This window comes from Sturnira hondurensis, unplaced genomic scaffold (assembly GCF_014824575.4).
Source record: "Sturnira hondurensis isolate 20B ecotype Veracruz unplaced genomic scaffold, ASM1482457v3 Scaffold0023357, whole genome shotgun sequence".
NCBI classification, from domain to species: domain Eukaryota; kingdom Metazoa; phylum Chordata; class Mammalia; order Chiroptera; family Phyllostomidae; genus Sturnira; species Sturnira hondurensis.
In genome coordinates, this window is record NW_028095988.1 from 3,587,144 (window position 1) to 3,602,755 (window position 15,612).

The 15,612-nt window shown below is 39.8% G+C and overlaps 1 protein-coding gene across 4 annotated transcripts in view; it reads left to right on the plus strand.

Annotated features, from left to right (window-relative positions):
- The first annotated feature begins 1,238 nt into the window (after positions 1 to 1,238).
- Positions 1,239 to 15,612, plus strand: part of PCYT1A (phosphate cytidylyltransferase 1A, choline) — a 58,232-nt gene continuing 43,858 nt past the window's right edge. For 2 of the 4 annotated variants that reach the window (XM_037037686.1, XM_037037688.1), the window contains exon 1: positions 1,240 to 1,376. Coding sequence is in view for 1 of the 4 variants with exons in the window: in XM_037037685.1 (XP_036893580.1) it covers positions 1,833 to 1,835 (3 nt within the window). In the remaining 3 variants the exon portion in view is untranslated. The other 2 variants (XM_037037687.1, XM_037037685.1) reach the window with 2 other exon arrangements.

The following is a 15,612-nucleotide window of genomic DNA, read 5'->3' on the forward strand; positions in this document are numbered from 1 at the left end:
GTAGATAAAAATAAAAATGAATTAATAAGAAAATATAAAGCTGTTTTACATACTTCTGCCATAACACTGGATATCTAGTCTTACATTTACAGAATCTAAAGGAACCCCTCCAAGATTCATTCTAGCAAAAGAAAACGTTTCTCTACCAGAAACCCTGCAGTGTGGTTTCCTGTCAGTGGTCTCCCTCAAATTTGCTTGCTGACCCGAGAGAAGTCCAACCTGCAGAGAATTTTTATGAGTTTATTTGAGATGAATTGACAGCATATGTTTGGGAGCAACATCTCAGGTGTTCCTCAGAATAAGTTTGCTGCTGCTTTTATGCATCTGTAATTGTGGAGGGACCCTAAGAAAGATAACATGAAAGGTGGGGAACACAAGCTGGGGTTGGCTGATAGAATAATTGAACTCGAGGGTGGTCATCATTTAGAAGGATGGGTCTGGAAGGAGGCTGTTCAGATGTGGTTTAGCCTAGAGGCACAGAAACAACAGACTTGACTTGCTACGGATAAGATAAGCCTTAAGCGGAAAAAGATTTGCCTGCGGCTGACTACCCACATAACCTGCTAGTTAGGAACTTACGATCAGATCATCCTGTGAGGTTCCTGTTCACAGAACCCTTTTTCTTTCACACTGCTTCCGCTCAACTAGCCCGCATTCGAGTCCCAGGAATCGTTTCTTGGTGCGGCAACGACCGTCAGATATAACACGATTCCCTATATTCATTATATATAGGTTAATACAATTCAGGAAAGCGAGTTTGGAGCCAGCTACAGGTTTTTACAGGGCTTGGTAGGCGGACCTAAATTCCCTTTACATCACCCAGTAGGGAAAAGTTGGCGCTGTGGTGAAGCCGTCGCATACCAGGTGGGTCTTTGGCGGAAGGCGTCACAGCCTTCGCACTGTGAAAGCCCTGGTGCGAGTGTCTGCCACGCTGCGCCAGGGACAGAGTGGGAAGGATCCGGACAGGTCCGCCTGCGGAGGACGAGCGGAGGGTTAACGCTGTTTCTAGACCGACTGCGGGATAGCTCGCGGGATAGGCCCCATCAGTAATCTCATTACTAGGAGGCCACCTCGTACTCAAGTTCTGTAGAGACTGACCCTTAGCCAATTTATGTCCTGTCTTCTGCTCAGTCACTACGTCCCCGAAGGAGCTTCCCTGGAGGCGGAACTACTGTGTCAGGGGTCAGGGTTTGCCGAGAAAAGTCGTGGTTGGATTGACAAGGGGGCGGGCGGTAGGCGGGATTTCCGGCCGCTGTTCCTTCAGCTGCCTTTTTCGGGCGTCTCCCTACAACCTCCTTAACTTCCCTTGTCCGTGACGCTGCGCTGCGCCCGGGAGAAATCCGACGGGACAGGGGTCGAGGGAACGCGAACTGCAGGTGAGGGCCCGGACTGGGCATGTTCTTGCGGCTCTGTTTGAGAGGAGAAATTGGGTTGGAGACGGCGAGGAGACTGAAAAAAGAATGGGTCAGTGACAGCAGGGGAGCGTGAAGCAGGGACTGCGAGGCTACTGTGACCCAGGGACAGTGACAGCGAGAGGACTGTGACCGAGACGTAGCTGCTTACGAGGGGTCCGCGACTCAGGAGCAGTGAATGCAAGGGATTCTGACCTCGGAGAGCACGAGGCAGACGTTGCGAGGGGACTGTGACCGAAGAAATGTGAGGCAGTGACTGCGTGGGAACTGTGACCAAGGGCCAGTGATTCGGAGGAGACTGGTCGATGGATAGTGACTGTGAGGATACTTTGACCTAAGGGAACATGAAGCAGCGGCTGTGCAGACTGACCAACGAGCACTAACTTGGAAGGGAGAAGAGTGTGGGACCAGTGACTGGAGATGGTACTGTAGGGCTGGGTTTGGGCGCAAAGTGTGATTGAGTGGCTGTGACTGGGCAGAGAAGGTCTTTAGTGTAAAGAACACTGGTCTGAGACTTATCGTAGAGTCCTCAGTTTAAAAGCTTACGGACAAACTTCTTGTTGCTGGGAAACTTACTTCACCACTGAACTACAGTTTCTTCAGTGCATAGAAGTTTGGACTAATGTTTCTTAAATTATGGGTGCCATCCTATTGCTGGGTTGTGAAATCCATTCAGTGGATAGCACCTGAATTTTTAAAAAATAGAATACAAATTTTTAGTGTGTTCACATAGTAAGGGTAAGTATTGTTTCATGAGTCTTATTTCAGTTATGTGAGTTATATGAGATTGTCATGTGAAATTGATTTCATACAAAAATATGTGAAATGCAGTAAAATTGAAAACATTGGGCTAGATTATTTCTGAGTTTTCTTTCAGGTCTGAAATGTTATGATTTTATGGCTATTTGTAAGTACAAAGAGGCAATTGGGAAGACTGGCTGTACTCTTGAGGCACGGGCTTTAAAAGAGAGACTTAACTGGAGAAGGCTCCCAAATATAACTGAGGTAATTAGTTATGACAGAGGTTTGAAACTGAAGATCTCAGCTGGGAGAACCAGAACTTATATACTGAAATAGGGACTGTGATATTTATAGAGGCAGTGAGGGTATAGGGGTTTATAACAGGAAAAACTGCTAGGAATAGACATTGAGGGTGGGGAAACTTTGGGGCAGATAGGATTAGGCTTAGGAAGGGAACAGCAGATAGAAATAAATAACATTCTGCCAAGAATAAAATGGGTGTAGGTGTATAACCTTCAACGTTGTTTTCAACCTTGGTATTTAGGGATTCTGCAAGTATAGAAAATTGCTAATAAAAAGATATTAGTTGAGAGTAGAATTTGGTGCAGTAATCAGTGGCAAACACATGATGATCATCATGGAGAAGAAAGGATGACTCTGGGAAGGTCAACAATAGTGACTAGAATACCACATGGGGTGGGGGGGGGAGGCTTTAATGTATTTAGCCATTTAGTTTAGTGATTTGTACACTGGAGGCCAAGACTGGCATATTGGGAATGAAGCTATGCTGTGGGTGATTCAAATAATATTTTCGGTGTTGGTTTTATTTCCTACTGGTTCCCTTTCATGAGGGCTCTGTGTGATGCTGGTGAAGTGAACTAAAGTTACATTACCTCCTCCTCTCTTACAGCCCTTTGTAGAAGGTGCTATTGATCGTGCCACCCAATTTTTTAAAAGTATGTAATAGAAGAAGCTTGAGGTAATTTTAACTTATCAGACACTGTCTTTATCTGATAACCTAGTAGTCACTCCCTACCTCCTATACACAAATACACTTTGTGATAGGGGAAGAGAGTTCAGAAGGATTCTTAGATGGAAGTGAGTTGGGAATGGTGAGCGACAGCCTTTGTTTAGCTAAAAAAAAAAAGGTCTAGTTAAACCTTTTCCTAGAACATAAAGTGTTTACTTGGCTTACATTATGTGTAACTAAAAGGAACTACTGAAGAATTTCTTTCTAGAACAGAATATATGCTTCAAGGTAAATGGCCATAGAAGAAAAGACATTTAGGCTTGGCAAGTACAGCACTGCCTCTGGGGTCTTTTGTGTTTCCTGAATGAAATGATTCTTTTTTACCTAGCCTGCTTTGCAAATTCTTTTTGAAAACCAGAATAATGGCCTGATTGGTAAAGGATTAACTTTACTTCTTCAGCCTATGACCTCTCCCTCCATAAATAGGTGAGGGTTTTTGGCTTTTGGTTTTAATTTGAGCTGTCCTTTTTGGATATTTGATTCCTTGAGACTAATGATCTCATCAGATACAGTTTTCAATTTAGAAGTCCCAGTTTACTTTTATCTGATGACTTTGACTCACTGTGACTATGGGAAGAATTATTGTTTCTTTTGTTTTAGATATTCTAACTGTGGCAGAGGTCAGAATGTAATCATTCTCTTGGTTAAACAGCCCTTTAATAATCCAAAATATATGCAAATGCTATATGCAAACTCAAGTTTGTAAACCACATGACCCCATTCATGATTCCCCTGTGGAGATGTCTAACCTCTAGGTTGACATGATTCCTCTGGGTAGTTGAGTGACTTCTTCAACTTATAAACATTGAGGAGAATTAGTTTATGAAAGTCATAGAAAAAGCAAGCATAATAATTTGTTATTGTTATGCCCAACTCTGATCTTAACTCAGATCATTTGGCTATTCTACTAATAGAGATAATCCCCTTTCTGAATCAAGCAGAACTTGGGTCCCTCTCACATCAACATCTGTTACCCTAAAATAGATGGGCAAGAATTAATTTTTCCAGAAGTCATGGTTCTGGAGGGAATTTTTTCATTAGACCCTAAAGTCAGAGTTCTTCCTAATCATTGGACTCTGAGAGTTCTGTTTTGCTCAAGATTGTGGCTGCTCTTACATTTGTTATGTTATTACCATGTCAGTTGTGTTAGAAAAATGATGTGACTTCGGACGGAGAAAGTGAGGAAGTCAGGGCTTTAGGCTCAGCATCCTGCTTATTTGCTCAAAGGAGACTTCCAGCACCTTCTCTTTCCTAAGCTTAAACCTTTCTATTTAGTTCTAAACTTCTCTTTTCACAATATTCCTGTCCAATGGGTACCTGGACATGTGTTTGAAGTTTGATTTATTTTGTTAATTGCTTTAGAGAACAAAATGAGTATATGACACTTAACAGAAAAGTTTTTTTTTTTAATCTGTAGAGCATTACCTTAGATGTGATTATATTTGTTTATTTTTTGGCCCTAGAGCAAGTCTTGATCTCCTATGGCATGAACTCCTTTGGTTGTATGGTGAAATCTTGTGGACTCCCTTTTTGAAATAATATTTTTATATGAAAAAATTAAAATACATAGAATTATAAAGGAAACAAATTATGTTGAAATATAGTTATCAAAATATTTTAAATGTGTGATACAGCACTTATGTGCTTTTTATTAATGTAGTAAATACTGTTTACTATCAGTGGGACTTAGAATTAAAATAATGTTAATTTAAAAAAAATTTATCTTCACTCGAGGACATTTTCTCATTGCTTTTAGAGAGAGAGGAAGGGGGAGAGAGAAAGAAACATTGATTGGTTGCCCCCAGTGGGGGAGCAAACCTCCAACCTGGGCATGTGCCCTGAACAAGAATCAAACCTGTGACTTTTCAGTCATAGGATGAGGCTCCAATGATCTGAGCCACACCAGCCAGGGCACTGATGTGGACCCTGGCCTTCAGGGTCCCTGTGTTGTGGCTGCAGTGAACAAATTCACACAGACTACACAAGTCCTGTAGAGAGAAAGGGTCACCTCTCTCTGAATGAGAGAAGGTGATCTTGGAAGAAATCTGTTTTTCTCTGAAATCCAACACACCCTATGACTTTACCGAAAAGCACTTGGTGTTGTCTGCCCTTACCTGAGCTGATGCGTGCACTCCAACCAAGTTGGTGTGTTGGCTACAACTGCGGCTTGTAGCCCTGGGTCCCTGTTCCTGGGTGCCAGAGTGGACCCCTGGTCCACGGTCCATGTGTTGTGGCTGTGATAAACAAATTCACGTGGACTACAGAAGTCCTGTGGAGAAAAAGGGACAGCATGACTGCTCTGTAAGTGAGAGAGAGGGTCCTGACCCCTGCCTGGACAGGCTTTTATTGCTTTTCTGGGCTTATTACATTGAGGATGGTCCTCATTTACTATGCACAGGTTCCCTTTAGGTGGTTACCTTTTACAGAACTCAAGGAGAGGATATTGCTAATTATATCACAGAAGGATATTTGCAAATGGAAAGTGAAAAGTGGTTGAACTGGTTACACTTGTCCTTGGAAGGTTTAGCATAGATTTTAGGAAGTTACTTTAAAGATATGCAGTAAACATTTGCTGCCTCAATTCAGGGTGAGGGAGTTTTAACAAAAGCAAGCCTCAAAGCAGCCTCCGTACAGTGCCAGCCTGATTTCCCACGGGAGAACCTATCAGTGGGCCTGGGTCCTATGTGCCAGACCTTGCTCCCCACTGTCCTTTCCAAGTGGGGGCTGGGCTACATTTCCCATGCTGCGTGGAATGGTCTCCTATAGGGCACTATAATAATTTTTAAATGATCATATTTTTAAAATGATTTTTAAATATCTTATTTAAATAAGATATTTGCAACATGTGTAATAATATGGAAATATCTATGATTTCTGTTGGTTACAAAGTCTATTATTCTACTGAGTCCACTATTACAGTTGTGGCTTATGTTCATAGTTGAAGGAAAGGTGAATTTGCCAGAGGTAAGTAAAAATAAAGATATAATTTTGGAGGGTCCAAGTCCCAGGCTCCCTGAACTTATCACAGACTTTGCTTTAGAGATATAAATTCCATAACCCACTGCACACAGGGCACAGTCTAAACACAGGGCTTACTCACTGAATCTTCTAGTACAATAGAACAGTGGCAGAGCAAAATCATTCAACTGTAGCAATTATTACAAGTGTCCTTTGTGATTTTTAGGATAATCTCCTTCCTGAAATATCCTGTTGTGTGGCCAGGACCAAGTATAAGCTTTATTTAGTTTAGAGCTAACCCAGGGTCTGGCACAGAATAAGTGCCCACTCATTGTGTGTCGAATGAGGGTGGTTCTGAAGAAATAAGAAAAGAGATTAAGTTCAAAGCGAAGCTTTTAGATGTGGCAACTTACTGGCCTCAGATGTTGAAGAATAACATTGAGCTCAGCTTTAAAAGTAGTGTGTCAGTACAGGTCATGCTGTGAAAATTACCTTTATTTTGGGAAATTCTAAATGAATTTCCCAAATCAGGCATTCTTTTGACTTATTCTGTATAGTGTGCTTATATATATATACAGGTTAGTGACATAAACTAAAGTAATCCTGTATCAGAAAAATATGGTACAATTTCTTGAAATAATCCTATTTCTAGTACTTCTCTCCTTTTTAAAACTGTTTGCATAATTTAGGTAGAATTTGCTACCAGATTATTGACAAATCTATTCTGTCTTCATCTAGAAGAGAAGTTGGCAAACTTATTCAGTAAAGGGCCAGGTCATAACTATTAGGCTTTAAAGATCATAAGGTTTCTGTAGCAACCACTTAACTCTGCAGTTATAACACAAAAGCAACCATAGACAATGTATTGATGAATGAGCATGGGTGTGTTTTTAATAAAACTTTAATTACAAAATCAGACAATGGAACCTTTTTGGCCTGTGAGCTGTAGTTTGCTGGCCTCTCTGACCCCTGGTCTAGGATACATTATGGTCCCTGAATCCAGGACCTCCTCTCCAGTATGAGTTAGACATATTCTCCCTCAAGCATCAGCAGCGTTTACACAAGGGGTAATGTGACAGCAGTGTCATCTGTGGAAAGGCTGAGCATATCTATCTATCTATCTATATATCAGATGACACGATTAAGGCCAAGAGTATTAGATGCACTTTAACTTACAAGTTCACAGAACTTGCCTCTTAGAGCACCACTTTATTAAGCTTTACAATGGCAGAAGTTGGTAAAGATCCCAAATATGAAGTATACTTTCTCAGCTTTGGAACTGAGCATTGGTATTACCAGAAAATTACTGAGCATAGGGTTTTACTGAGGAAGATAATGTAGGCCCAGAGACATGGAAGCAGGAATAGAATGCAAAGGATGAGTTTATGTCTCTTCTTTTTGCAAATAGTTCTCTGTAGTACTTAGTCAAATTTGAATTAGATTTTTGAAATTTGAAGAGCATATGTAATTACAACTTGCTACTATTTAGGTGGTTACATAGTTCAGAAGCAGAGTCCACCTCCTTTATCACCCTGGGTGCCTAGTAGATCTACTAGTAATAAGGAGATAGAATGGACGGGATTTGGGCAGAGTCCCAAAAGCTGCACTGGTAGAAGACTTCCATCTTCAAAACACAAGCACATGCATGCTAGTACCCAGATTTTATCTCCTTCAGGACATTCATACTGAGAAAACACTTGACTGGATTTATCCTCAGTATCTTCTCACCACAACTCCTCCCTGCTCACACTCGTTTCCACTTATTCTCTACTTTCTTAGTAGCAAAGTTGGTGCTTCCAAGCAGGCACCTATTGGAACACTGAAGAATAAAGCAAGCAGTGTGTCCTGGGATGTGAGTAGTCAACAGAGATGGAGCTAGATTTTGTGAGTGAAAATAGGCATAATACTGCATCCTGTATCTTGAAAGCAATTAAAGACACTAATGCACTTAATAGGCAGGGTGGTAGTTGGCGGTGGTGGTGTGGGCAGTTATATCCCTGTTTAGAATATGTGCTTGAATGGAGAGTTGGAATGACTAAGATAAAGCAACTTACTAGAGACTGAATAGGTAGCAGTGTTAGAAAGATCAGGCCTTACAGATGCTATATTTTGGCTGCTAGCTCCCTTTGTCATTCTTTTGGTATACCTTCTTTTAACAAAATTTTTTGGAGGATAAACTGCTAAGGAAACAGGAAGTTTGGTCCACCCTAATGGACTCATGAGGAAGGCTTTGTATTCTATAACTACTCTCATTCTGACTCATCTCACTTTAATCAATGTGGGTGCTATGGCTGGAAGCCAGGATCCACTTGTTAAGGATTAGGCAACACCCTGTTCCCCATCCCCATTTTGATTTTTGTACTGTATTGCCTTTGAGGAGGTGCCATCTCTTCCCAGCTTTGTCGCCTGCTGGACAAACTGATATTAAGCCAGACTGTATGTGTATGTATTTTCTTCCCCTTCTTAGAGGTAGGTATTTAGAGCCACCTCCATTTTCAGGGCCACCACTGCACCTTTATTTGAATGGTGTTGGTTGGTTACAAAGGTGCAGTTATCATAAACAGAGAATTTGGGAATTATGATCCTCGTTGGAGGCGTTCAGTAGTTACTGAGCAATTGTGGAAGTTGTAAAGGGGTGTAGTTTTAGGTATGCTAAGTTTCAGTGCAATGAAGTAAAAAGCTGACATGTGTTTATGCTCCTCAGTGTGTCCTCATCCTCCCACTACCTTTTCTCACTAGCAAAGTCAATGTGCTCCAGCAGGCACATACGGGAACTTCAGGGAAACTGGGGAGAATTTTTTCATCATTTTGGGCACTAGTAAATTATTCTATATGCTTTTGGGGGCATAGGTTGGTAGATGTGAGGGAACATGGGGATGGTCTAGGAGAGCCAGTGAAAAATGAAAAACCTTGAGAGATCTGTACAATCAAAGTTTAAAAATCAGTAGTAGTTCCAGAGGAAAGGTGTGAGGATTAATCTCTATAATTTCTAAATTCTTATGGAATGTCTGTGACCTGGGTGTTTTCTATTTCCTAAGAAAGTAAATAAAATATGGAAGTGTTGTATGTTAAATACTAAAAAGGATCAGCTGTGTTTGGTTTCAATCAAAGGCTCTTAAGACTTTAGTTTGTCTTAAGACTTTAATGTGTAATGTTCAATTGAAAGTAAAATGTAAAGTTTAAGACACAAAGGTTGTCTTTAGAAAACAGAACTATATGTTAAGCAGATAAGGAAAAATACTTTTGAGAGGATGAGAACTTTGTTGCACCATCTCTGATACACTTATAAATCGACAAGTACTTGACCTCTTACCATCAAAACAAACCAGTAATGTTTTTGCTTTTCAAAATTTCAAAGCACTTTTCTATACTTACTATATTTATTCAAATAGTTATTGAATGCTTACTGTGTTCCAGGGATCATTGCCACATATCAGGCACATTAGTTACGATTTTTGTCTTCCAAGTGATAAGGAACCCAACTTAACTGAATTAAACAAAAAGGGGAATGTATTTGGTTGGCACAATTAGTTCAGGGTCTGCCTTCTCTCATCAGCTTTGCTTTCTCTCTGTTGACTATTTTGGAAACAGCTCTCCTCCTGGTCGTAGGTTGGCCACTAGATTGTCATGGGATTGTTCCGAGAGCCATGTCTCCAGGTTCAGATCTACAAAGAAAGATGTGATAATCTTTGTCCAAGTGTTCCCATCCGGTGAGTCCAGATACTCGCTCTGATTGGACTACGTCCCATCACCTGTCACTGCCTTACCCTCCCCTCTTTTCCCTGCTCTCTTTCCTACTCTGGCCCAAACCAAAACAAGCCCCTGGAGTTCCTTAGTAGTCTGCCAGCGATGTGCCCAGTAGGAAGGAAACTTTAGTCTTTATGAAAGATGAAATTAAATTCCTGCTTGGCATAGTGTAGCATGTGACCAGAGTTCAAGAAGTGGTTTTGATTAAATTCATTTATGACCATTTTATAACTAGGCAGTGTAATGTTGTCATTAAATACACAGACTCCAGAGCCAGAATGTCTGGGTTCAAATCTTGTTTTTTCCCTGTCTTAGGTGTGTGACCTTAGGCAAGCCATTTAACCTAGTTGTTTCTCAACTTCCTCATTAGCAAAACAAGTGATAATAGTATTAACTACCTCATTGAATTGTTGTGAGGATTGTTATTTAATATATATATTGTAAAGGTTTATAACTTCCTGGCACATAGGAAGTACTCTATAAGTATTCGCTATAATATTATCATTGCTTATCATAGTAATCCTTGGGACTGTAATAGAGAAATGTGGATCTTGGGATAGTACAGTAAAACAGGTTTACATTGGATTGAATACCCTACCTTAAGAATTCTAGATATATTCTCTATTCTGTTTTCTAAAGATACACTTTGCTGTGTTTTACATTGTGCTAACCTAAAGAGTGTTAGGGATGGATCTCAGTGAGGAAAGAGGGTTCTAGTGGAACGTCACGCTGGCATATGGTGGTATATCTGTCCTGATCGGCATTTTCACAGGTGAGTTGGATAGAGACATAAAAACTATGCTTTTCAAGTTTATAGATTATATACAATTGTGATAAACAGTTAATATGATAGATGGTGGTCAAGATTTGAAAAAAATCAAATTTGTATAAAGTTCAACTAAGTTAGGCTTTAATAGGATATGACCAACAAAATGAATAAATGTATTTCTGTATAATCTCTGCTTGAATTTCTTGGTGTGCCAAAATGAAATGTTTCCTGAGATCGCCCAGGCCTTTTTCAGATAAAGCTTATTCCTAAAAAAGTTTTTCCTATGTTTAGTTAAAATTGGTGTTTAGTTAAAACTTGTGTGTCTGTATTTTTCAATCACCGATCCATGTTCTGTTGTCTGGACTTTCACAGAGTAGTGTCCCCCTATTTAACATGACAGGCTTTCGAATATTTAGAGAGAATTACCAGGTACCTTCTGGATTATATCATATACAGTGCTATAGTAGTAAGGGTATGTAGTCTGCAGACAGGTTGACTAAATTTAATGTTTTTAAAAAATTTGATTTCTAGCTTCCCTGCTTACTTTCTGTGTGATCTCATCATCTGTGCCTCAGTTCTCTCATCTGTAAAATAGTAATAATAATATACCTGTATCAAAGCATTGTGAATATTAAGAGTTTTAATATTTTAACCTGTGGTTCTGTTCCTGTTCTAGTTGTTTGCTTAGTTTGTTTTTGTTTTTAAGTGTGGTTGTTAATAATTGTGAGTTTGCTGTCATTTTACTGTACATGTTTTTTATCTTCTTTTTCTTAGATAAGTCCCTTTAACATTTGATATAATAAGGGCTTGGTGATGATGAACTCCTTGAACTTGACCTTATCTGAGAAACACTTTATCTGCCCTTCCATTCTAAATGAAAGCTTTGCTGGAGCAATCTTGGATCTAGGTCCTTGTCTTTCATGACTTGGAATACTTCTTTCCAACCTCTTCTTGCCTGTAAGGTTTCTTTTGAGAAATCAGCTGAGAATCTGATGGGAAGTCCTTTGTAGGTAACTGTCTCCTTATCTCTTGCTGCCTCTAGGATTTTTTCCTTCATTTTAATCTTGGCTAATGTAATTATGATGTGCCTTGGTGTGTTCCTTCTTGGGTACAACTTCTTTGGGACTCTCTGAGCCTCCTGGACTTCCTGGAATTCTATTGTCTTTGCCAGAACTGAAGTTCTCCTTTATTATTTGTTCAAATAAGCATTCCACTCGTGGCTGTTTCTCTTCCCCTTCTGGTACCCCTATAATTCAGATGTTGGAAAGTTTAAAGATGTCCTGGAGGTTCCTAAGCCTCTCCTCATTTTTTTGAATTCTTGTTTCTTCATTCTTTTCTGGTTGAATATTTCTTTCTTCTTTCTGGTGCACTCCATTGATTTGAGTCCCAGTTTCCTTCCCATCACTATTGGTTCCCTGTGCATTTCCCTTCATTTCACTTAGTGTAGCCTTCATTTGTTCCTCTAATTTGTGACTAAAATCAGCCAGTTCTGTGAGCATCCTGATCACCAGTGTTTTGAACTATGCATCTGAAAGGTTGGCTATCTCTTGATCGCTTAGATGTATTGGCTCTGGGGCTTTCATCTGTTCTTTTGTTTGAGCCAATTTTTGGGGGGGCGTCTGGTTGCAACTGTTGTGTATGAGGGGTGGAGCCTTAGGTGTTCACCAGGGCGGGGCAAGCTGTATGTGGGGTTGAGGTCCGAGAAGGAACTATGGCACTTTGCTCTGTTCTCTGTTGCACCTCAGTCCCTTCAGCTGTTTCCCCCAAACAAACTGGGCATTTCTGGTGCTGATTCCCATGTGGGTGGGTTTGTGTGCTTTCTAGGACCCTGTGGGTCTCTCCAACAAACTCCTGTGAGGCTGGGAGTCTCTCCCTGGGCCTCAACCCCCACAGGTGTTTTCACTCAGTGTTTTGAGGCTTTATATCCCAGCGCTAGGACCCTGGGTTGCATGATCTGTCTTGCTCCCCAGTTATCTGCTCAGGAATGTGGGACCTGTGCCCGGTCAGCCAGCCATCTTGCGCATGGTGTCCCACTTCTCAATCGCTGTCTCGCTGGGTCTGCCCATTGCCATCCCACACCCAGGCACCCAGGGTCTGCCCGGTGCTGTCTTGTGTACCCAGGGTGCCTTGCATGCCTGGTGTCACCACTTCCTGTGCCGTGACCCCTCTCCACTGGACCCCGCAACTCCACTCATCTCTGCCCCGCCTACTGGTCTGGATGAATGTGTCTATTTTAATTCCTTGGTTGTTGGGCTTCCATACAGTTCAGTTTTCTCTCAGTTTTGGTTGTTATTTTGTTTCTAAATTGTTGTTGTCTTTATTTGGTTGTTTGAGGAGGCACAGTGTGTCTACCTATGTCTTCATCTTGGTTGGGAATAGTCTTCTTACTATAATGATATTTACCATGTGTTTGGCTGGGTAAGTTGAATCATATGACGAGATGGTTCCATACTTCAGGAAGCAAGCAGTTACAAAACAAAGCAAATGTTTGTTACTGGTATTTATATTTTACCACAATATAAAACATAAAATAAACAAGAAAGCAAAGCAAAACCTGAGTGGGCAAGGAAAGATGAATTACAAAGTGGTATGAAGAAACTTGAGAGTGATGATATGTTCAGTATCTTAATTTTGATGATTTAATGGGTGTATAGATATGTTAAAACTCATTAAATTATACACTTACATATATATAGTTTATCATTTGTGAATTATACTTCAGTAAAGCTGTACAAATATAATACACATTACCCCTTCCCCCAACACAGAGAGCGAAGACTTCTGGGAAATTCCTATAAACATGACTTTGGATGTGTAAACATTAAGGAATTTAAATTCCTTGCAATTATGGAAAATAAGTGATGAAAATATGAAATGGCATTTCCTTCCTTGATTTATTATGAACCTTTAAAACTTGTATCATGAATGAAAAATAAAAGTACCTTTGAAATACTACCCATTTGTAATGTCGGAAGAGGGAGGAGCAGATATTTAAAAATTCTTTATTGCTTAAGTTGAAAGGTTACCAGGAAACCTTAGCTAACATATCCAAGTAGGAAAGGTCTAAAAATCTGTATATCTGACAAATCAAGCAGCCTCTGAACCAGTAGTGATGTCAGTTCTATCTGATTGGTCTTGGGGCCTTGTTTACCTTTAAGTAACTGTGACCTTTTTTTATTACACTGCTCAGTCAGGCTGGCCTGACTTAAGTGTGAAAAAACACAGGGGGGCCTGCCTGGCCGGATAGCTCAGTTGGTTAGAGCGTGGTCCCGCCAGGGTTACAGATTTGGTCCCCACTCAGGGCACATACAAGAATCAACCAATGAATGCATAAGTGGAACAATAAATTGATGGTGTTTCTCTTTCTCTCTCTCCCTCTCTCTCTCAAATCAATACATAAAACTAAAACAAAACACAAGGAATCCATGCTGTAGAGAGAATGTTCTTGATATAAAGAAACAACAGTAATGAGACAGCTTCTTCTTAAAAATCTTAGGTTTCTGGAAGACAGCACAATATATTGGTAAGGATTTAGGAATTAGGCAAGCCTGAATTTAAATCCTGTCAGTTTTACTGACAAGCTATGTGATCTTAGATAAGTTGCTTGAATTCCCTGATCCTTAGTGTTCTCATTTGTAAATTGGGGCTAATAATACCTGTATATATGTGTATTAATTGCCTAGTACAGTACCTGGAATATAGTAACTATTCAAAAAAGATAACCATTATTTTGACTGTTTTGTTAACTTCCTTGTAAGACATTTAGATTACTAGACATACTCTTTGGAATATATGTGTTATGTATTCTGAATAAAAGAGTCAGAAAGGAGAGGAAATCAGTTTCTAGAGACCCCAAAGACGATGGAGTGCCTATCTGTGTAGAAATTGTTATAGAGTTTTAAAAATTAAATATTGTATTTTTTAAAAAGTAAAGCCTATAGAAAAGTTGAAAGGATAGCAAAATGAACTCTCTTATGCCCTACCTAGATTCATACATTGATAACATGTACCATATTTGCTTCATATTTCCTATATGTAATATAACATATACATTTTCCTTTTTATTTTTATCTGATGATAAATTGCAGAGATTATAACCTTTTATCCCTAGATATTTCAGCATTTGTCTTCTAAAAACAAGGACAGCCCTGACTGGTGTGGCTCGGTGGACTGAGCACCAGCCTGCGAACCAAAAGGTTGCTTGCTGGTTTGATTCCTGGTCAGGGTAAGTGCCTGGGTTGTGGGCTAGGTCTCCAGTTGGGGGCATGTGAGGAAAACTGATCGATGTATCTCTTGCACATTGATGTTTCTCTCCCTGTCTTTCTCCCTCTCTTCCTTTGTCTCTAAAAATGAATAAAAATCTTTTAAAACAAGGACAGTTTTTTACATACTGCTATAAAATCAAATCTGGGAAGTTTAATGTTGATGCCTAATATTACCTGATACATAGTTTATATTCAAATTTTACTGATTGTCTAATAATTATTCTTTATAACAATTTTCCCCCAATGTAGATTTTTTTATTACATTTAGTTTTTATTTCTTTGGTTTCTTAACATATGACAGCCCCTCAGCCTTTTGTTGTTTTTCACGATTGATGTTTTTTGAAAAATATAGGCTTGTTTTGTAGACAGTCCTTTAATTAAGATCTGTCTGCTTATTCCTCATGTCCATACAGATTATGCATTTTTGGTAGATAATATAGCCTCAGTGCTTCACATAAGGAGGCATTATTGGTGATGTTAATTAACTTTGATCACTTAGCTAAGAGATTTTTTAAGTGTTACAAAGGTAACATTTTCCCTTTGTAATTAGCAAGTAGTCTGTGGGGAGATACTTTGAAACTGTGTAAATATCCTGTACCTCCACAGACTTTTTCCCAGTGGTTTTAGATTTCTAAAGAACTTTTTTACATAAACATGTGGTTTCATTACCTTGATTGAAGACTTCTTGAG